The following is a 21,845-nucleotide window of genomic DNA, read 5'->3' on the forward strand; positions in this document are numbered from 1 at the left end:
GTCATCAGAGGCAGCCAGCCGACCCGATCCCACTCATTGGACCGGCCAGCGCGCCTCCATGAAATTAGCAAGGTACTTTAATTTTAAAATAAAATTGCAACTCTGCAGCTGTTCCCGTCGTAAGCGGCTCCCGAACCTGCCCACAACGCAACCCAACTCGGGAATTAAAATCGAGCCCACTGATTGGAGGGCAGGCATTTCTGTGCAGCATGCAAGAAAATCTCAGGTGTCTGGATTGCAGCAGTCCACACATTTCAGGGTTATGTCAATTTACAATTGATAATTGACCCACAGTAAACACAAGCCTCTTAAAATCTGTGATTTCCTGATGCTGTTCATTGCATAATACAGAAAACCCTCATTGAAATACTATTGGTGTCAAGGTCCAACAAAAGCAGTACTGTAATTAGCAATTCTTTATAGATAAAAGTTGAAGAACAGCTTCACCATCCTCACCCACATCACGAGAGCCATGAAGGCATTCTGTCCAGTGTACACCATTTTTGTTCAAGTCAGCCACAGATAGTTCTGAAAGATGGTTTATGTAAATACACTAGGTTAATGCCACCCAATTTTGTGACTGAATTGGACCCAAAAAATACATTTGTGCCGGCTCTTCTCAGAGTTGGTTGCTGCAGTGGGTTAACATACTGTCCTATCACCTCTGGGACCAGGATTGGAATATAGCCCAGGCTGATGGGATGAACATCTCCTGTCTCTGCCAGCTGTAAGTCTTACAAGTTAAATGAGTTTGGGTAGTCTCAGCCAGTTCCACCTGGCACAAGCCCACAACATACAGTTGCCCATAAATTAACAGTCTCACTCACGGGATACAAGAATGGCTGGTCTGGGAAATAGAATAGTCACACGAGTGCAATGGGACGTACTTTTCTGATGTTTATGTTGTGGCACATTATTGAGGCAGAGTAGAGGAAACCTTGTGGCCTTGTTACATTAAGGACGCTAGTGTGAACAAAACATGATAACCACAATGTTGGTGTTGTTATCAGAGTGTGCAAAAAGAATTACCTAGAAAATACAGGGATTGTGTTATTCTCTATTGATACATAAGGTGGTCAGCTCAGACAAATCTCAATCTGATTCAGATACCATAATGGATTGTATTAATCTACTGTACTACAAGAATGATACAGAATTATACAAGGGCTTAAAGGGTTAAATTATGAGGGCAGGTTGCTTCAATGTGGTTTATATTCCCTGGAGTTCAGAAGGTTGAGCAGAGATTTGCTAAATTTTCTCCCCAGTTAATTTGGGTCAGATCCCTTCTTAGTTCACTGAAATATATATTTTTCCAAGTCCAGCACCTTTATCTTTAACTGTTCATTATCCCTTTCTATTTTCACATTGAACCTATTAATTTCCCCATCCTGTCCAAACCATATCCCTATGATAGTTATTATACCATACACCTCCATAGTTTTAATACTTCTAAATTTTACAATTTTGTTTTGAATTCTGTGTGTATTAACAGACATACCATTCAATTCTGACTCCAATTTTTGGAACTTTGGTGAGAATGTTTAAAAAAGGTTAGTGTCCACAAAAAGTAGTGGAAATCTGGAACTCTTCTCCCCCCCCACCCCCCAAAAAAAAGTTGTTGAGGCTAGGTCAATTGAAAATTTCAAAACTGACATTTTTGTTAGACAAGGGTATTAAGGGTTACAGAACCAAGGCAGGTGGGCAGAATTAAGATATAGATCAGCCATGATCTAATTCAATAGCGGAACAGGCTGAATGGCCTACTCCTGCTCCAAGTTCCTAAGTGCTAAATATGTTAAACAGAATCCTTGCCAGAAAATAGATCTTCCTCTGCTGTGTAATTGGGGTGGAATGCATTAATCTCAATTGAGTATTGGGTGTATTTGATTTCAGACAATTTCACTTTATATTTCGAGTTATTTAAAACTCTTAACACCTGTGAAAGACAAGATCATGAGTAATCAATCTATTCTTCGTGGCTGTTACTGAATTCCATAAAGAACAAAGGCTTGGGCTGATGTAATGGTTAGTCGGCATGGGCTCCTCCATGTAAATAGTGCCATTGAGTGAATAACAAGAGCAGTGCCAATAGAAACCTAACTTAATACTTCCAGATGGATTTGCTCAAACCTACAGAAATTAGGTTTGTGTTGATGAAACAGTCCAGCATTTCAATTTGAACCCTATTATTATGTATAAAGTAATTACTCAATTAAAAAATAAGCTAAACAAACTTTCTTTTGTGCTGTGCACTCAAATTTAGACAATGGCCCAGATTTTCCGATCAGAGGTTTCCTGCTTGCAGATGCCTCCAATCTAGAAAAAATCTACGAACTTACCTGCTGGCTTCGTAGGTCCTGACACTTCCGCTGGTCCGCGCACGCAGAGGCCCAGGTATCCCAGGGGCGCATGTGGTTTGCAAGCGTTCCTGGGATCACGTGGGCCATGGGGAACCAATGGAAGAAGGGAATCCCCCTTCACACTTTTGACAGGTGTCTCAGCTTAGACCCGTCAAAAGTATGAATGGGGATCACTCAAAAAACACACTAAAACATTTTTTAAAAATTTAAAACATTACTGACATAAGAAAACTACTAAGCACTTGGTCTAAGTATTAAACAAGGCTTTAATCAACTGTTTTTCAACATGGAGATCTAGTTGTGTCCTTCACTAGTCCCTGTTAAAGAATGTCCTGAGCAAGCTGGGCCCATGCCCGAGTATTTATACTCTCCCTGGACAGCGCCACCAGCAGGCTGCCCAGTATCATTTCATAAGTCATTTTCACATGAATGACAAGATTCATGTCAATCACGGATTTAAAATTAGTTAAAATTACATTAAATATTATAAACAAATTTAATTTTCTGAAAAATATAACGTTTTTTACGGGGCTAAAAATAAACTTATCTTTTTTAAAAGTATTTTTAAATTGTAAATGAGTGAAAAAAAAAAATTTTTTTACTTTTTTAAACTCTTATGCTGGTAAAAGCAGGCCTTTTCAGCGGGCGGGGGTTCTGCAGAAAGCGGAACTCTCCACCCACAGAGGCCCTTCTCCAGGGCAGGCGGATGATCTGTCAAGAGAATTCTTGACAGATCGGAAGTGCCGGTTTTCAACGCATGCGCTTCGCATGCCTGAAACCGGCACTTGCGAGGCCCCTACGGGTGTGTACACAGCTTGTGCACACCCGAAGGGATCGGAAAATACAGGCCAATATCTTTTCAGTCAGAGGGTAATAGAAATTACTAGCAGAAACAGAATACCATGGCAGGCTGAATTCCTGTTGGTAAATAGGATTCAGCACTAGTAGTTTTAGAATTGTAAGAAACCTAATGGGAGGTTCGGAAGGGTTGTCTAAATGGACCAATGGATCTTTTGCCCATGTTTTTATGTCTACCAGGCACTTTATTGAAATTGCCCAAACTCATTTCTTGTTGACCCTGTGGTCTTTAGAGGGAAGACTTTCATCATGTAAGTGGACAGGCTTCATAATATGGTCCCAGAGTTGAAAAGAAAATATTCTGACCCTCTGCAATAATTTGCCCTCCATTAGAGGGAGATTTTCATCATTTGAGTCAGGTCCCAGAGGTGAGAGTGCAATGTTCTAATCCACTGTACCAAACATCCCCTCATCAGAGAGAGAGGTTACTTTGTTTTCCAGCAGTCTGGACTGGTTTGAAAGTCGAGCCCCCCAGAGGTGAAGAGACAATTTGCTAACTCATGGAGCCAGCCAACCTTCATTGATATTTGGTTTAGAAACATTGGTTTGGAGAACAGATCACATTGCACTGTCAGGCAAGACATTTGATGTTACATTTTGTTTTTCAGCAACTCAAATTATTTCTAAGTGCAAAAAGCCATTACATGCATTTGCCATCACATCTGATAAGCTAATGCCAGTAGTGACATTACACCAATAATGGAATGAACTAAGCAAACAAATCCTAGAACAGAACAGCAAAGCCTCACTCTAGTAGGTAGTCTGATACTGATTCCAGTATAAGAGCTGAAGTTGGCGCAATGTCCCAGAAACCAATGCACACTACAAAATCCTGACATATTTGAGTCTGAGGGGTAGATTTTCCCGAACCTGGTCGGGAAGAAGGCGGGACTTCCCCTTTCGGGTTTTTGACCCACCTACTTCGACGTCTGGCCAATCCGTGCGATTTTCCCTTGATTGACCTTGTTGAGCCCGCCCAGCGGGCTCAGCAGGCCAATTAAGGGTCACCCGGCAACAGGTGATGTCACAGACTGAAATTTCATCTGTCAAGAGTTTTTGACAGATGAAATATCAGCGTTTGACAGCTGTTTGAAGCTGTGAAACACTGACAGTCTGAGTTCTGACATGAGTCATTCTGCACAGACTCAGTTAGAACTCTTACCGGCACTCAAAGCTGAAGGCTGTCACTTTTGACAGCTCACAGCCGTTCAGCTTTAAGTTCCGGGTGAGTGATGGGCTCCCGACGGCTACAGGAAGAAAGGCTGTGAAGGTAAGTACAGGTAAGTAAAAGTTCTTTACACACTTTAGACACACCAAACACACTTACCTTTACACTCATGCACCCATCACTCACCTGAGCGCCAACATCACGACCCCTCCAACTCCTTCAACCCGACGGCCCGCCTGCTCTAACCTGGCGTGGTTTGGAGCCGTCGGGAAACCCACACGAAACCCCTCAAAATAGGGATTAGGCTAAAAACTGCCTGTTAACTACCTGTTAACAGGCAGTTAATTGGCACTAATCCCTTCCCGCCTGGTTTCGGCGGGTCCCAGTGCGGGGCGGGTACCCACCACCCCTGAAACTTACGTGGGGCGGGGTTTTGGGCGGGATGGTGTCGGGACCCCCAAAGTCAGGATTTTCAGCCCCCGCCCGCCTGAAACCCCGCCCGACGGCTGGGGGAAAATCGGGGCCACAGTCTCCCTCCTGCCCCACCCCTATTGGCTGATTGCCACACATTTAAAACCTAGCACAAATCAATGTGAAGTTGGCTGTATCCATTGTGGAGGGAGGGGTTTGGCTGCACATACCGGGCCTCGAACATTGTGAAGACTACTGGCGTCAGATGTTTGTGGTGGTTGAAGGTCAATCATCACAGCCCCAGGACATCGCTGCAGGAGTTCCTCAGGGCAGTGTCCTAGGCCCAACCATCTTCAGCTGCTTCATCAATGACCTTCCCTCCAACATAAGGTCAGAAATGGGGATGTTCGCTGATGACTGCACAGTGTTCAGCGCCATTCACAACTCCTCAGATAATGAAGCAGTCCATGCCCCCTGACATTCACCCTTGGGCTGATAAGTGGCAGGTAACATTCATGTCACAGAAGTGCCAGGCAATGACTATCTCCAACAAGCGAGAGTTTAACCACCTCCCCTTACCATCGCCGAATCGCCCACCATCAACATCCTGGGGGTCACCATTGACCAGAAACTTAACTGGACCAGCCACATAAATACTGTGGCAACAAGAGCAGGTCAGAGGCTAGGTATTCTGCAGCGAGTGTCTCACCTCCTGGCTCCCCAAAGTCTTTCCACTATCTACAAGGCACAAGTAAGGAATGTGATGGAATACTCTCCACTTACCTAGATGAGTGCAGCTCCAACAACACTCAAGAAGCTCGACACCATCCAGGACAAAGCAGCCCACTTGATTGGCACCCCATCCACCACCTTAAACATTCACTCCCTCCACCACCAGCGTACCGTGGCTGCAGTGTGTACCATCTACAAGATGTACTGCAGCAACTCACCAAGGCTTCTTTGGCAGCACCTCCCAAACCCGCGACCTCTACCACCTAGAAGGACAAGGGCAGCAAGCACATGGGAACACCACCATCTCCAAGTTCCCCTCCAAGTCACACACCATCCTGACTTAGAAATATATGGCCGATCCTTCATTGTCACTGGGTCGAAATCCAGGAACTCCCTCCCTAACAGCACTGTGAGACTACCATCACCACACGGACTGCAGCGGTTCAAGAAGGCAGCTCACCACCGCCTTCTCGAGGGCAATTAGGGATGAGCAATAAATGCTGGCCTTGCCAGCGATGCCCACATTCCATAAGCGAATTTAAAAAAATCAGAGATGGCTGCTTATGGCTAACGATAGGTCAAAAATACTGATAAAGGAACTGTACTAAACCTTCGTAGCCATCCTCAAATTGTAAAAACAAAATAATGGGATTTTGCATCAAAAATAGTTTGATTTGCTGAAAACTGAAATGCTAATGTCAGACTTCTCACCTAGCATTGCACAATGTGTGTCAGAGAGGAAATCAGAAAGCCACCAACTACCTGTGTGTAATCTTACTGATATGAGAAGATGATGACCCAGATTTTGCTGTAGCTGGGCATCTAACGGTGCTTGCAGTTAGTTAGACTTGCCCTTGCACGTTCAGGTTTAATTTTTTGCGTGGCAAGTTGCTGAAAGTGTGAGCTGATAACGTCGCAGCGAAGGAAACAGAGCATCTGGGACCTGAGTGAACAACTGTGTGTCTCCTTAACCAATCAGTTTGAAGGATTGTGAAATAAACAGCACAAGGACTGAGAGGGAAGTGTAAATTAGAGTGGGTGAATTCAATGTCCAATCAGGTACTGAAATGGAAATAAGAGGGAAAGAAACATTGGATTGAGAGAGAAAAAAAAAGTCAGAAAGGAAAAGTAAAAATACTTTTTAAAATCATCAACAGCAATGAATCCCTGAAGGAGTGAGACACCACACTTGTAACAGTTAATTTTCAGTGCCAGAGATGTTGATAGGCTGTAATTAACACTTAGCAGGTCATTAAATGTTAAGACTTAACTTTGTGGCGAATTTAGTTCGTATCTACCGTGCAAATACAGCAACTTCATAGCTTTCAATGCATTTCAATGGGAAGCCAGGCAGCAAGATGCCATTTTCACAAAGCTAACGGTGGAGCAGTACAACTTGGACAGCAACTTTTGGACTTTGGCATTTAACCGCGTATCTGCTCCTCACCTGAAGTTGCTGTACCATTTACCCATGAATAACGACAAGCGCCATTAGCCTCACCGTTATTTTGAGAGCAAAATCTGGCCCAATATTATGTCTCACTCTGGCATGCTTAAAACAAAAAGAATGATACAGCCAGAATTTAGCTCACTCTTGATTATTCTTCTCTAGTACTTTTAACTTTTTAGCCAATGTGCTAATCCAATAATTTACATATTTTTGCCATTATTATTTATCAGAAAACAGTATTGGGAGCATGCTGAGTGAGCTTGTCAAGAGTCCACCTTTGGGGCAAGGGAGGAATATCGCTGCTGTAAGCTTTGGGCATATGGGTGTGTGCATTCAGGAACCACCATCAATTACAGAGGAAAATCCCAGAAGTGGCAGGGAGCCAATGGAATTGCTTCCAGCCAATTTCTTGCCCACTCACCTCAAAACCGCCCAAGAACAGGGAGTAAAGGGGAAGAAAATATTGCCCGAAGTATTAAAAATCAAAATTCATGGGGAGGATTCTCCAGACCCTTCCCCATGCAAAATAAACCTTGTGCTGTAGCACTTGAATTCCCCTTTGGAATTTCTAAATCCACAATTTCTAGTGTAGTTTAGGTTTTTTTCTTGCAGTTCCAGCGATGTAATGTTGGATATATCTGAAGCTTGTTATGTTTGTGTCCCTGTGCACTTTGAGTGTAACTATTTTTTTTCATGTGCCATAAGCATTTTTGGGGTTGTTTGGAGTCTCACTTTTTTTTTTAAAGCTATCGGTCAACTTTCGCTAATTTTGTGGGTTGGCAAAACTGGGTACAGTGGATTTGACCATCATTTGCATCTAATTGCACAGACCTGTCAGAAGAATTCTGCCTGTTGCCAAGGTTGTACTAGAAGAAAAATCTGAAGAAGTGCTTTGCAGTTCCACTCACAGAACCAACCAAAGCAAGCTGTGTGTTTAAGAAGGCATTGTGATAAAGGAAGTGTAAAAAACGTGCAAAATCTGTGAAAATTTGCTTTTGAGAAATATTTTTGTATCAGATAGAGTTCTTTATAGAAGCTGCATAAAGTATAGCAGCTACAGTAATAACACAAATTAACATTTCATCTATGGATCAAGTAATGTTGTATCTCCTTTTTACTATTCATGTTGTATTTTTACTGTGTATTATCGTCCTGTGACTTGCATTTCACTAGATTCGTAATGGGAATGCACACTGACACCTTTGGGTGCTATGATAATGTGTGATTTAAAAACATTAAAAAAAAGATCTGTGTGAAATTGCATCACATAGTTTGAGATGTAGAGCTATAGCTTCAGTTGTAGTGCAGGCTTTTCTGGCAGGTGTGAAAGAGAATTTCAGAGTAAGTTGTTTATGGTCATTCCAGGATCTCAGATTATGCAAGAACTCCCTGAATTTGTGGCCATGCCTCTTTAAGTGTAAACTCAGTTATTGTGGTGTTGATTATTTCAGAGTTATGAAGTACAGACCACTCTACTAGAAATTGAGAAATGACAATCTTGTTTGGAGACTCCTTTATAACAAAATAATAACTTTTCAGGGAGAAAGACTTACCACATTCCCAGTTTATATGTAGCTATGGAGTTTCTGCATCATTTGAAAATCTGTTCCTATAGAGACCTCTAGTGTCAGTGCAAAGTTTCGAACGGATGATTAAATTCCATGCACAGACTGGCACAACACTCCACAAGGCAACAGAAGCAGCTTTTCTGTTTTGTTTGGCATTTGATTTACAGAGTCTAAAATGATCATATCTTTTCTAATATATGGGTCTCATTTTCAGAAATGATTTTGAGTGGATTTCTAGACTAAATATTATAAGCATGTAGAATTTTTAAGAACAGGGAAAGGCCATTAGGTCCAACGAGACTGTCTCTCCTTGATGGATCTCACCCCCAGTTGCTTGCCTGCTTGAGTCAATTCTCGCTCCAGAAACACGTGATTAGGACTCAAACGCATCTGTACTGTTTTCTTCAGGGGCCTTCCCTGGTAACTTGTTCCATACGGCTAATACCCCTCATATAAAAATGTACCAACTAGCTTCAATTCTTAGTCTTGTTTGCCCTGATATTTGAACCTTTTGTCATGATGATCAATTTGCCTAGATTTGCCTAGATCAGCTTCTTCATTCCCTCCAAAATCTTGAAAACTGCAATTAGGTAATTTCAACTTTTCTTATCAATGCCTTACACAGCAAAAATTGTGACTTCTTTTGATCTGAGAAAAGTTTGGAACCCTTATTTCATGATAATAAATTAATGCTGAAAAGAATTATCATAATGTCACTTTTTAATGTCTCCATTGTTCAAGATTATTGCAGTTTTTAAGCAAGCAGATTGTGATTTCGCAAAAGTTTCTCTGCCGCATGATTTTCTGCAAATTCTTCTGTAAACTATTCACAATCTACAGAATCATTCACAGTATTGTTTGCAGTTCATGAAGTTATGTACAGTATAGCTGACATGAAGAGGCGTATTGAGTATTAACCCATTGAACAATTTGCTATATTATCTTCTATATATATATAAATCGGTACTTCTGTCTGTCATTCTGTCAGTCATTCTGTCTGTCTGTCATTCTGTCTGTCATCGCGTGTGCGTCTTGCGGGTATGCGCTCGAAAGTTACAGGGCGTACCTACGCGCGCGTTACCTCCAAAGAAAGCTTACGCTTCCGAGACAGTTTTAAGCGTATTTACGTTTCGGCCGGGCTAAAATTGCGCCCGCGGTATCCCAAAAACCTTCAACATTCCGCTCATTAGCATCTCATTATCCGCTCATTAGCGACAGAGTGACCTCGAGCTCGACCAATCGTACGCCGGGTTGCTGGCGTGTGCCACCGGGCCAATCGGTGCGTGTGTGGCCGGGCTTTATCGTTCTGAACCGAGGTGAGTCGCCGCCATCTTGATTCCAAACTTTTCCTTTCTTTTTCCCGCTTTCTGCGTCTTAAAAAAAAACGTTGCTTTTAAAACACATAGTTTAAAAAAAAAATGATTTAGAAAGTAATTAACTTATCTAATCTCATTAATTTTCCTACCTTTCCCCGTTTTTCCAGGTAGGCCTCGAAGCCTCGGCTTCTCCTTTGCACCCACGCCCGAGCTAGGCACCTCCCGGCCCCACTCGAAGGCTGGAGGGCCGAGCCTCAGCCCAGCGCCGCTAGGGTGCGCGCGCAGCAGGAGCTGAGACGCGGCGTCTCTCTCTGGCTCGGCTGGGGGGCGGGGCTTGCTGAGCGTCAACCGTCACCCTGGCAACCGGTCCCCCGGCCGTCTCGCACAGCCGCAATCGGCGGTCTTCACCTCGGGGTGGGGGGGGGCGCGACCCTCGGGGGGGACCGTGACCCTCGGGGGGGGCCGCGACCCTCTGCGGGGGCCGCGACCCTCGGTGGGGGGCCGCGACCCTCGGTGGGGGGGGGCCGCGACCCTCTGGGGGGGCCCCCTCCCTCCCTCCCCCCCTGCGCTCCCCCCCACCCCCCCTCCCCCCTCCCTTCCCCCCCTTCCCACCCCTCTCCCCCCTTCCCTTCCCTCCCCCCTTCCCTTCCTTCCCTTCCCCCCCGCCCTCCCTTCCCCCCCCGCCCTCCCTTCCCCCCCCCGTCCTCCCTTCCCCCCCACCCCTCCCCCCCAGTCGCTCTCTCTCTCTCTCTTCCAACAACAACATGCCCTCGAAAAAGCCTCGGCACCGCCGGGCACTTCAGCTAGTCTATATATATAAATCGGTACTTCTGTCTGTCATTCTGTCTGTCATCGCGTGTGCGTCTTGCGGGTATGCGCTCGAAAGTTACAGGGCGTACCTACGCGCGCGTTACCTCCAAAGAAAGCTTACGCTTCCGAGACGGTTTTAAGCGTATTTACGTTTTGGCCGGGCTAAAATCGCGCCCGCGGTATCCCAAAAACCTTCAACGTTCCGCTCATTAGCATCTCACTATCTGCTCATTAGCGACAGAGTGACCTCGAGCTCGACCAATCATACGCCGGGTTGCTGGCGTGTGCCGCCGGGCCAATCGGTGCGTGTGTGGCCGGGCCTTATCCTTCTGAACCGAGGTGAGTCGCCGCCATCTTGATTCCAAACTTTTCCTTTCTTTTTCCTGCTTTCTGCGTCTTAAAAAAAAACGTTGCTTTTAAAACACATATTGTTTTAAAAAAAAATGATTTAGAAAGTAATTAACTTATCTAATCTCATTAATTTTCCTACCTTTCCCCGTTTTTCCAGGTAGGCCTAGAAGCCTCGGCATCTCCTCCGCACCCACGCCCGAGCTAGGCACCTCCCGGCCCCACTCGAAGGCTGGAGGGCCGAGCCTCAGCCCAGCGCCGCTAGGGTGTGCGCGCAGCAGGAGCTGAGACGCGGCGTCTCTCTCTGGCTTGGCCGGGGGGCGGGGCTTGCTGAGCGTCGACGGTTACCCTGGCAACCGGCCCCGCCGGCCGTCTCGCACAGCCGCAATCGGCGGTCTTCACCTCGGGGGGGGGCTGCGACCCTCGGAGGGGGGGGCCGCGACCCTCCGGGGGGGGGCCGCGCGCGCAGCAGGAGCAGCTGAGACGCGGCGTCTCTCTCTCTGGCTCGGCCGGGGGCCGGGGCTTGGTCAACGTCACGGTTACCCTGGCAACCGGGCCCGCCGGCCGAGCCAGAGAGAGACGCCGCGTCTCAGCTCCTGCTGCGCGCGCAATCGGCGGTTTTCACCTCGGGGGGGGGGGGGGGCGCGACCCTCGGGGGGGGGGCCCGCGACTCTCGGGGGGGGCCGCGACCCTCGGGGGGGGGGGCGCGACCCTCGGGGGGGGGGCCGCGACCCTCGGGGGGGTGGGGGCCGCGACCCTCGGGGGGGCCCCCCGCCCTCCCCCCCGCCCTCCCTTCCCCCCCCGCCCTCCCCTCCCCCCCTCCCCTCCGTCGCTCTCTCTCTTCCCCCCAGTCGCTCTCTCTCTTTCCCCCAGTCGCTCTCTCTCTCTCTTCCAACAACAACATGCCCTCGAAAAAGCCTCGGCACCACCGGGCACTTCAGCTAGTTTACATATAAAAGTATGAACCCAAACAGTAAATTTTGATCACTGTGATCATTAATAGTGCAGATATCTTCTTTTATTTATATAAACTCTTAATTCACAGGTGTTTTGTAATAAAAACATTCCTATTAACACGACCACCCTGCAATTCATTAGCTATCATTATCTTAGTCTATTAACAGGGAATATTTTCACATTTGTCAATAATTCCACCCCTACTTCAGCTCATTCACCACTGAAACCCTTATGCACTTCCAGAGTTGACTATTCCAGTGCTTTCATTGACAGTCTTCCATCCTCCATGAATTTCAACTTGTCCAAAACTCTGCTACACATATTGGGGGAAAAATTCAGTTGTTTGCGCCTCTCGTTAGCGCCTTAAGAGGGCGCTAATGGGGCGCAAAGCAACTAGCGCCCGTGCGCGGCGATGTTTGCGCCGCTCGCGAAATTAACTAGACATTTTGCGGCGGCACTAAACACTACCACCATGATCTCCTGCGCCGGCAGATCGTGACGTCAGTCGAGTGCGCAGCGCCCCGGACCGGATATTGAGTGGCGCCCCCTGCCTTATCGCCTGCCGCGAGCATTGACAGGTTGAGGGGAGCGTTTTGCAGTCAGGAAGGGACTGGGGGAGCGCTATTTAAAGGCGACCGCTTCCTGCCTTTTTTTGTTGGTGACATTTTTGCACCACACATTCTGAGAGAGAGAGAGACTTCTGGAGAGATTCAACGCTGTGTGAAGAAGTTTTGCATACTGAGCAGCACTTTGCAGGTTCATTTTGATTTGCCCTTGTATCTATTTAGAAGAGACTGTGGGGGCTGCACTCTGAACTCTTTCCCTGGGTCTCTCCATTGTTCTTTCCAGCAGATTTGATGTACAGGTTTCTCCAGGCCGAGATTCAAGGCTGCGGATGGAGTGCAAAATCAACCGTCCCCTTTAAGATAAAAACAAAAATGCTGGAGAAACTCAGCAAGTCAAGCAACATCTGTAAAGAGAGAAACAGAGTTAATGTTTCAAGGTCGATGACCTTTCGTTAGAACTCCCCTTTAAGAACTGGCCGGAGCCAGTGTGTCTGTGTTCCATTGCTGGCTGACATCACATGAGCTTCGTCAGCGCTCCGAGGTAGCGCCTCGCTCCTCGGCCTTTGCGCCTTAAGACAGGTGTGAAGCGTCTGATTTAGCGCTCCAATCACCTCCGGGGCGATAAAAGCCAAGTTTGCCTTCGGAGGCGATAATTCGTGCCAGGCGTTAAACTTTGCGCACGGCTGCTAATGGCGCCCCAAACGGGGCGATACTGAATTTTTCCCCCATTCTGTCCTGCACTAAGTCCTGCTCACCCATCACCCCATGCTGCCCATCTCCAATGCCTTAAAATTAAAATCCTCATTCTTGTCTTTCAGACCCTTCATGGCCTTGTTTCACCCTACTTTTACAATCTCATCCAGCCCCACCCCCACCTCTCTGTTCCTTTGACTCCAGCCTTTTGTGCCTCCCCTCTCCCTTACTATTGGTGGCAGAGCATTCAGGTTCCTGGACCCTACTCTCTGGAATTCCATCCCTAAACCCCTCCACATCTCTCCCCTCCTTTAAAAATCTCCTCAAAACCCATCTCTTTAACTAACCGTTTGGTCACCCCTCCTAGTCTCCTATCCCTGTTTAGTGCTGTTTTATTTAAGTTAAATAAATGCAAGTTGCTGTTGTTTTACAATTAATTGTGAATTCATTAAGGCTGTATGCATTCCCAGTCCTTTCATCCATGTAAGACCAACACAAAGAACTGTGCACAGAATTCCCAATCTATTGGACCAATACAGTACTCAGAGTAGATTGTGCAATGTACAGTAGTCCTACTCCATTGAACCATGTATAATAATTTAAGTACAATGATCTGTGTACAGTATTTTTGAAAAGTTACAATTTGTACTCTTAAAATATATTAACCATATAAAGTAGGCCCACCACACTGAACCATGCACAGTGCTCTAGATCTAGTGAACTCCCCAAGCATATTCACAATGGCCCAGAAATTCCGTTCGCAAGCCTCCCGCGGGCGGAGGGCTGCGATCTGAAAAAATCTGCACCTGGACCGGAGGGCTCCCGGGAGACACAGAGTTCCGTTGCTGGGCCTCTCCAAACTGCCGGTGCGTAGGGCACACGTATCGCAGAGGTGCAGGCGGTTCGCAGCGTCCCTGGGATCACGTGAGCCAATCAGAGAAGGGAATCTCCAGTCATACATTTGACAGGAAGACCTGTCAAATATATGAATAGAGATCACCCCCAAAAACATAGTAAAACTTTAAATAATTTTTTTTAATCACATTTTTGAATGACTTTAAATTACATAAATTTTAAACAAAAATTTTATTTTTTGAAAAAAAAATTAAAGTTTTTAACGGGGTTAAAAATAAACCTTTCTTTAAAGTATTTAAAAATGATAAATCAGTGGAAATTTAAAAAAAAAACTTTCAACTCTTATCCTGGTAAAAGCAGGCCTTTTACCAGGCGCAAGAATTGTAAGTGTTTTCTGCGAGTGGAGGGTCTCCAAAAAACGGAACTCTCCACCCGCAGAGGCCTTGCTCCAACGCAGCCGGAGGATCTGTCAAGAGCTTTCTTGACAGATCGGAAATGCCGGTTTCCAGCGCATGCGCAGTGCATGCCTGAAACCGGCATTTCTGTTGGCCCTACGGGTGAGTACACAGCGTGTACACACCCGTAGGGACCGGAATTTCTGCCTCAATATACTTAACAGTGTGCCTACACCCAACCTATTGAACTGTTTTCAGTATTCATGTAATCAACTGTCTGCAGTATTTATAAAGTATTGAGCTGCATACAGCATTCATAATGTATTGGACTGTATAAAGTATTCCTAATAGATTGAACTGTACAACTTTCTAAACCAATTGAATGGTATAATATTCTCAATACATTGAACCATATGCATTGAACAATGCACAATATTCCCAAAATGTATCTGTACAGCAGTTCCAAAATACTGAATCATGTACATTCCCAGGACATTGAACAGCACTTTTGACATAATGAAATGCACACAGTATTCACTAGGACTGAATTGTCTCTTTTTAATAATGCCTTTAGCGAACTAGAAAATAAGTTAACCATGATCATTGTGCAGAAATTCTACTGTGTTCTTCAAAGGGCTCAAACCAAAGGGTACACTCATTAATTATTAACGAGGAATATTTTCTTTCTATTGACTACAAATAATGATGACTGAAGAAACAGAGAATGTTCATGTTTACAGGAATATTGTGCACTGCAGATTATAGATCTAAAAACTGAGACATACATACTTATGTGTAAATAAAGGAAAATATACATGCTCTATTGCCAGAGGATGATTACAGAAAGCAATTACAGGTATATCCAATTTTATAACACCATGGACAAAGCCTTCAACTGCCAGCGGCCTGTTTCCTGCCTGTAAAAATAGTCGACCAGCAGTTAGTTGAAAGTCTGGTGGAGACCTTGTGCACTGATTTAACTGCTCAAATCAACTTTCAGACTAACCTTTAAATGGGCACCCAGCATTCCCGCTCAAAACAGGCAGAAGACTGTTTATATATGGAAATAGGCGTGCTACACCTGATGCAGGATTGCAACTTTCAAGGAGAAATGGGCAAAACATGCACGTCATATGCCAGTTCCATTTCTCCAGGCGTTGAGAGGCCTAACCTGTGAACCTTAAAAAGGACCATTGGAGGCCTCTCCAGTATTTTAAAAAAAGATTTTTGTGGGGCCAGGAGGAGCAGAAGTGCCGAGCCCCACAAAAATATTTCGACCTGCTGTCGGCCCATTTTGATTCCCCTCGGCATCTGTTGTGCCGCCCCCACCACCACCAATCACATCCCATCCCATCATCAAACCTTACCTGCCAGCTGGCTGCATGGAATAGCTGGCCAAGTTCCGCCCGAGGAAACTAGTGAGCTGCAACGAGGCATCCATAGCCCGAAAGTGGTTTGGGTCTCCTGACTGCCGTGTTGGGCGGGTGCAGCAAGTGGATTGCCAATCTCACACCCATTTGGCAGCCAACCCAAAGTCTTTTCACCCTGGGAAAAACTTTCAACTTCAGCAAGGGCAGTCGCCGATTGGCCACTCATTATACACCCCACCTGATTTTCCTTTCCATTGACGTTAATCAGGTGGGCTGTTTAATTGGCGGCTGATCCTCTGATGCCCCAGCCAAAATTGAAAGGTTCGTCCCATATTTAATTGATGTGGAGATTATTGAGATTGAACCTAGAAACCATTCGGTGTCACATATGTCAGTCATTGGTTAAGATATATGTAAAGACAAAGGTGCTGTAGCAGAAACTACCAAGATCTTCTTTTGTGTTGTCCAAGAAAAAAGGAACAATTAAATAGTGCTCATGATTTTAAAACCTTTTTTTGTTGAAATGAAGTGTTTAACTGCATTTATTTATTTTGTCTCGGTAGGTTTGAATACCAGGAATTGCTACACAATTCAAGCTTTTGTCTTGTCCCAAGAGGCAGGAGGCTGGGCTCTTTCCGATTTCTGGAGGCTCTTCAGGTAAAGGAATGGAGAAACAGAAGGATGTCTTACTCTGGGTTTCACAGATTATTAGCTATTCTTTAATATAAATCAGTCAAATTTAATGGTTATCATTTTAACCTTGAGGTTCCAAATGGACTCTTTTGGACCTTTACAGGACTTTGTTAATGATTAATAACAATCTACTAATGCCACTGTGAAGCTATTTTTTATACTATTTTAAAATTGCTTCTTTTTGCATGTTAAATTTAAACATGTATTATTGACATTAATCTCCATGACCCAATGTTCCCATGTGGTCTCTCCTTCAGTCAAGGTTGAAAAGCAGCAGACTGCAGGGTTATCCAGCAGTGCGGCTTAATCATGTGAGGTATTAGTATGGGATACAAGTGCAAAATTCCCAGGTGGGACTTGAACCGATTACCTTCTGGTCCAGAAAGCGAACTGTTCTACAGATAATTTTCTAGCATCCCACCACCATACTAAGTAAATGTTTCTCCTTTGCTTTGGCATCTTTGCAGCATTTCTCAGGACAAGAGGGTAGCTAAGCAACCCACTAATGAACCAGCACTGTGAAGTGTGAGAAAGCAGCCTAAATTGACAAAATCATTGATTTTCCTCTCTTTTGGGGAGAGGTTCTTAGCTTTTACCTTGCACTTCCCCAATATTCTAGAATTTGCCGAATGGGAAATCACAAAGGCATCAGCTTGTATCCTAGCCACTCAGTGGCCCCGTATATTACAGCATTAATGTGCTGTGTTACTGTGCTGCCTAACCCCACCCTCACCCCAAGTCTATTATTCTCACTAAAGGTCCATCAGAACTGTGCCACAGATTATTTTGGAAATCGCTATCTAGATATTATGCTGATTATAGAAACAATTAATAAAAATGTTAGATACATTAAATTATTATAAAGGTTGATCTTTGCTGGTTAATAATGCAATTTATTTGGATGCAGTAACATGCTGAGATTATAGTGAATGAAACCCATCTGTTATAAATTACAGTTTAGAATCATAGAATGGTTACAGCACAGAAGAAGGCCGGCTCTCAGCAAGAGCACTTCAGCTAGTCCCACTCTCTCGCCCTGCAAATTTCTTTCCTTCAGATACTTATCTAACTCCCTTTTGAAAGCCGTGATTGAGTCTGCCTCCACCACCCTTTCAGGCTGTGCATTCCAGATCTTAACCACTCGCTGTGTAAAAAAGTTTTTTCTTATGTCGCCTTTGGTTCTTTTGCCAATCACCTTAAATCGGTGTCCTCTGGTTCTCGACCCTTCTGCCAATGGGAACAGTTTCCCTCTATCTACTCTGTCTAGACCTCTCATGATTTTGAGCACCTCTATCAAATCTCCTCTCAACCTTCTCTGCTCTAAGGAGAACAACCCAAGCTTCTCCAGTCTATCCACGTAACTGAAGTCCCTCATCCCTGGAACCATTCTCGTAAATCTTTTCTGCACCCTCTCTAAGGCCTTCACATCCTTCCTAAAGTGTGGTTCCCAGAATTGGACACAGTACTCCAATTGGGGCCGAACCAGTGTTTTATACAGGTTCATCATAATTTCCGCACTTTTGTACTCTATACCTCTATTCATGAAGCCCAGGATCCGGCAAGCCTTTTTAACTGCTTTCTCAACCTGCCCTGCCACCTTCAATGATTTAAACACACATACCCCTAGGTCTCTCTGTTCGTGCACCCCCTTCAGGATTGTACCATTTAGTTTATATGTCCTCTCCTCATTCTTTCTACCAAAATGCATCAATTCACACTTTTTTGCATTAAATTTCATCTGCCACATGTCCGTCCATTTCACCAGCCTGTCTGTGTCTTCCTGAAGTCTATCACTCTCCTCCTCACTGTTCACTATACTTCCAAGTTTTGTGTAATCTGCAAATGTTTTAATTGTGCCCTGTACACCCATGTCCAAGTCATTACTATACATCAAGTTTATCCACTATTGCACAGAAGAAAGTATCGAGCAAGAAAACTCTTACAATTGTAATTCAGAACTGCAGAAAGAAAAAACAGACTTGTTTATACATAGTGCCTATCACATCTCTCAGAAACATCTCCAAGCACTTTGCACAATGAATTACATTGGAGTCCAATGGCTGTTATGGAGGCAAATGTAGCAGCCAGCAAGATCCCCCAAACAGCAATGAGATGAATGACAAGTTAATTTGTTTCAGTGGTATTGGTTGACAAGAATGTTGGCCAGGATGCCGAGAGAACAGAACACATTTAAATTATGCACTTAATACAAGGACGTAGGAATGAGAAAAGACTGTTCAATCTGTCAGTTCACCTCATTTGCGATCTACACAAACCATTCTCCTCTACTTCCTGTTCTAGCAACTGGTCCTTGTCCATCTCTGTATTGAATTGGTAATTTTTGAATGTTGCAACTGGGTTAACACTTACTACACTGATTGACTCGCAACTCTCTGCAAAGACGTTACACTTCAAATTACATTTGGTTTGTAGATTTTCAGCTAACAGCTATCATCACTGGCTTGCTATTCCAGATTCCTCATAAAACACGTCCTCATAAAATATGTCTATCTGATTGATTATCCAAATGATTTTAAAACTTAAACCACATATAGGGGGAATTTTTCGGGGAGGGTCAGCGGGCGCATTCGGTGGCGGGCCGGGTGGGAACATTTTTTTGTTTGACAGCAGGTTGGGACGCCGCTGTCAAACCGCTGCCACGTTTCCCAGATGTCAGGTCTGTCAACGCTGAACAGACCCGACACGCAGCGGCGGGGGAGGCAAGTCAGGTCATTATGACCTGGTTAACAACCCATTAAGAAGTATTTGGAGCTCACCTTTACATTTTACAAGGTCGCCCACGGGATCCACGGTGCTCGGGGATCACGTCAGGTAAGCAGGTTGGGAGTTGTATGACCATGGAATCATCTCATTACTTGACAGCTGCAAATGTGCTATAAAAGCTCCCATCTCACAGCTGTTCACTTTCCAAACTCAGAAGCTGTTGCTTACTGCATTTGGAAGACAGATTGAGTAGGTTGCAAGTGTTTGGAATAAACTCTCTATCCAGTGTCACTTCATTGGAACAAGCTCTCTCACCATTCACAGATCGCTTCTGTCATCTCAAGTTCACCTGCCATCTATTACATCAGCATCAGTGCCCTTGAAACTATCTCACCTTGGTCCTCAGAATCCCACCACGATCATTGAAAGGTTTGCGCCACCAGCAGCACCAGGCACATCAGCAGCACCAACAACAACACCAACCTTCTCTGCAATCAACTGATGCTGCACAGGACAGAGGTCATCAGCACCCGACCACATTGCTGCCCAGGATGCCAGGGATGGCCTCACCATGGCCAGATTTACTTCACTTGACTCTGTACACCCTGGCTGCCACATGATGCGCCAGGTTGGCACCACCCCACATCAACACCATAAAGCATCCCTACAATGCCCAAGCCATTCCTTTCACACTCATGACCATTGCGGGGGCGATACCGTTATGTCTCACCATTCACTGCAACTCACTAAGCCACTTCCAAAAGTTCACACAAATCTGTCCAAGAACACAAAGTGTTGAAAATAAAGATTTCAATGTTTGACAGCACATTAACAGAAACTTCACATGAACATTGGCTAAAACACACCTAGGCTTGTGTGTTGTTAGTTGGTATGATTGCACTAGGTAGGTTGGTGCGAGTAAGGATGTGCAGGAGTAGGGTAGGGAAGGCAGAGTGATGGGGATGTGATGAGTGGCACAGGAGGATGAGGTTGAGTGTGGCTCTGCAATAACGTTTCGTGATCTACTGAGATCATTGAAAGGTTTGCGCCACTGCAGCCTGGTCCTCCTGACGACATCTCTGCTTGTGTCCTCCTGTGCAATGTGCAACCAGGCTGCGTTGGTCTCCTCGGGAGGTCACGTACGCCCATTGGAAGGGAATAGAACCTCCCTGCGTGCTGTGACTCCCTCCATAAGCATATGGATGGAGTCATGGGGGAGCCTGGGTGCAGCTGTGCACCCCTGCAGTGCTCGTCAGTGTTTGAAGCACCTCAGTGCTGTAGAACACTTACAGCACAAATGTCAAATTTTCACATGGGCCCTTTAAGGCTGATGATTCGCCATCAAATTACGTCATCAGACCCGATTCCTTCAATTGGCCGGCAAACGCGTTGGACGGGCTTAACAAGCCCAATCAGGGGGAAATCATTTTGGACAGCGGGCTAGAGCCAGCAGCAAGGTCAAGATCTGTCACCAACATTGCCCACCACGGACCCGCCGAGGTTGGTAATTTCTGCCACTCTTTTTGCAATGCCAAAAGGTTGAGTTTGCTTAGCTTCTTTTGATAGTTCACGATATCTATCTTTGTTCTCCTTTAGTGAATTATAGAAATTGCATCTATGTCTTCCAGTAAGTATGGTACTTCATGTGGCTCTGATCAATACACTATAGAATATCTGCAGTACATCCCTAGATTCCTTGGCTTCTACAAAGCTATATACACCCTGGAATTGTTTGCCTGGTGATGCTATCTTCAGTTATGGTTAATTATTACACCCCTTGAAATTTCCTGATCCACCTTACTGATTATTATTTTTAAGGCCAAAATAGAAATTGTTTTAAATTTTTCAATATTTAATTTCAGTTACTAATTTTCTGCTGGTATCTTTTTATTGAACCATATCCCTCTCCTCAGAGCATCCCCATTGAAATCAATAATGATGTGAACTATTTGAATTGCAGAATTGTTAAAAGCATAATACCCCAATTAGAATTATCACTGATAATTGCCCTGTGATTCATTATCTAGTTAAATCATTGTTCAATTTATAATATTCTGCTTGATCCCATGAGTTTACACCTTAATTACGAGCTTGTGTGGAACCTTATCCAATGCTGTCTGAAAGTCATATTATCAATCATTTTGACATCATACAATTACTCTGTTATGTCTTTTAATATTTAAATGACCTGCCTTTCCTGGATCTAAATTGGCTTAAACTTATGGACTGTGCTCTTGAATTGCTTTCTTTATAATAGACTCCCACTATAGATATAGATATAAATATGTTCCCACTATAGATCTTAATCTGACAGATTTATAGTTCCCAAGATTATACTACAAACATTTTTACAGATTGGAATAGCAATACTTATTTTCCATTCTTTCAGTGCCACCTATGAGCTTAATAAACAGCAAAAAAAAATCCAAAACAGCATTTATTTCCTTCTGTTAATTTATTTATGTTCTCATGGTTATAGTCCATCCTTTTTTAGTGTTTCACAATTATTAACGTACCCCAGTTTTTGTTTAAATTTCTCCATTTATCTGTCAAATTTCTCCAGCCCCGAAG

At 44.6% G+C, this 21,845-nt stretch overlaps 1 protein-coding gene across 1 annotated transcript in view; it reads left to right on the forward strand.

Annotated features, from left to right (window-relative positions):
* The window catches only part of LOC147112573 (exostosin-1-like), a 903,087-nt gene that overhangs the window by 588,842 nt on the left and 292,400 nt on the right, over window positions 1-21,845 (forward strand). Inside the window, exon 3 of the mRNA XM_085998197.1 lies at window positions 16,421-16,514. Within this exon, the coding sequence (XP_085854323.1) occupies window positions 16,421-16,514 (94 nt within the window). The remainder of the gene's footprint in view (window positions 1-16,420; window positions 16,515-21,845) is intronic.

Source organism: Somniosus microcephalus, chromosome 9, assembly GCF_052327205.1.
Source record: "Somniosus microcephalus isolate GS21.2 chromosome 9, FLI_Smic_1.0, whole genome shotgun sequence".
In the NCBI taxonomy this organism is placed as follows: domain Eukaryota; kingdom Metazoa; phylum Chordata; class Chondrichthyes; order Squaliformes; family Somniosidae; genus Somniosus; species Somniosus microcephalus.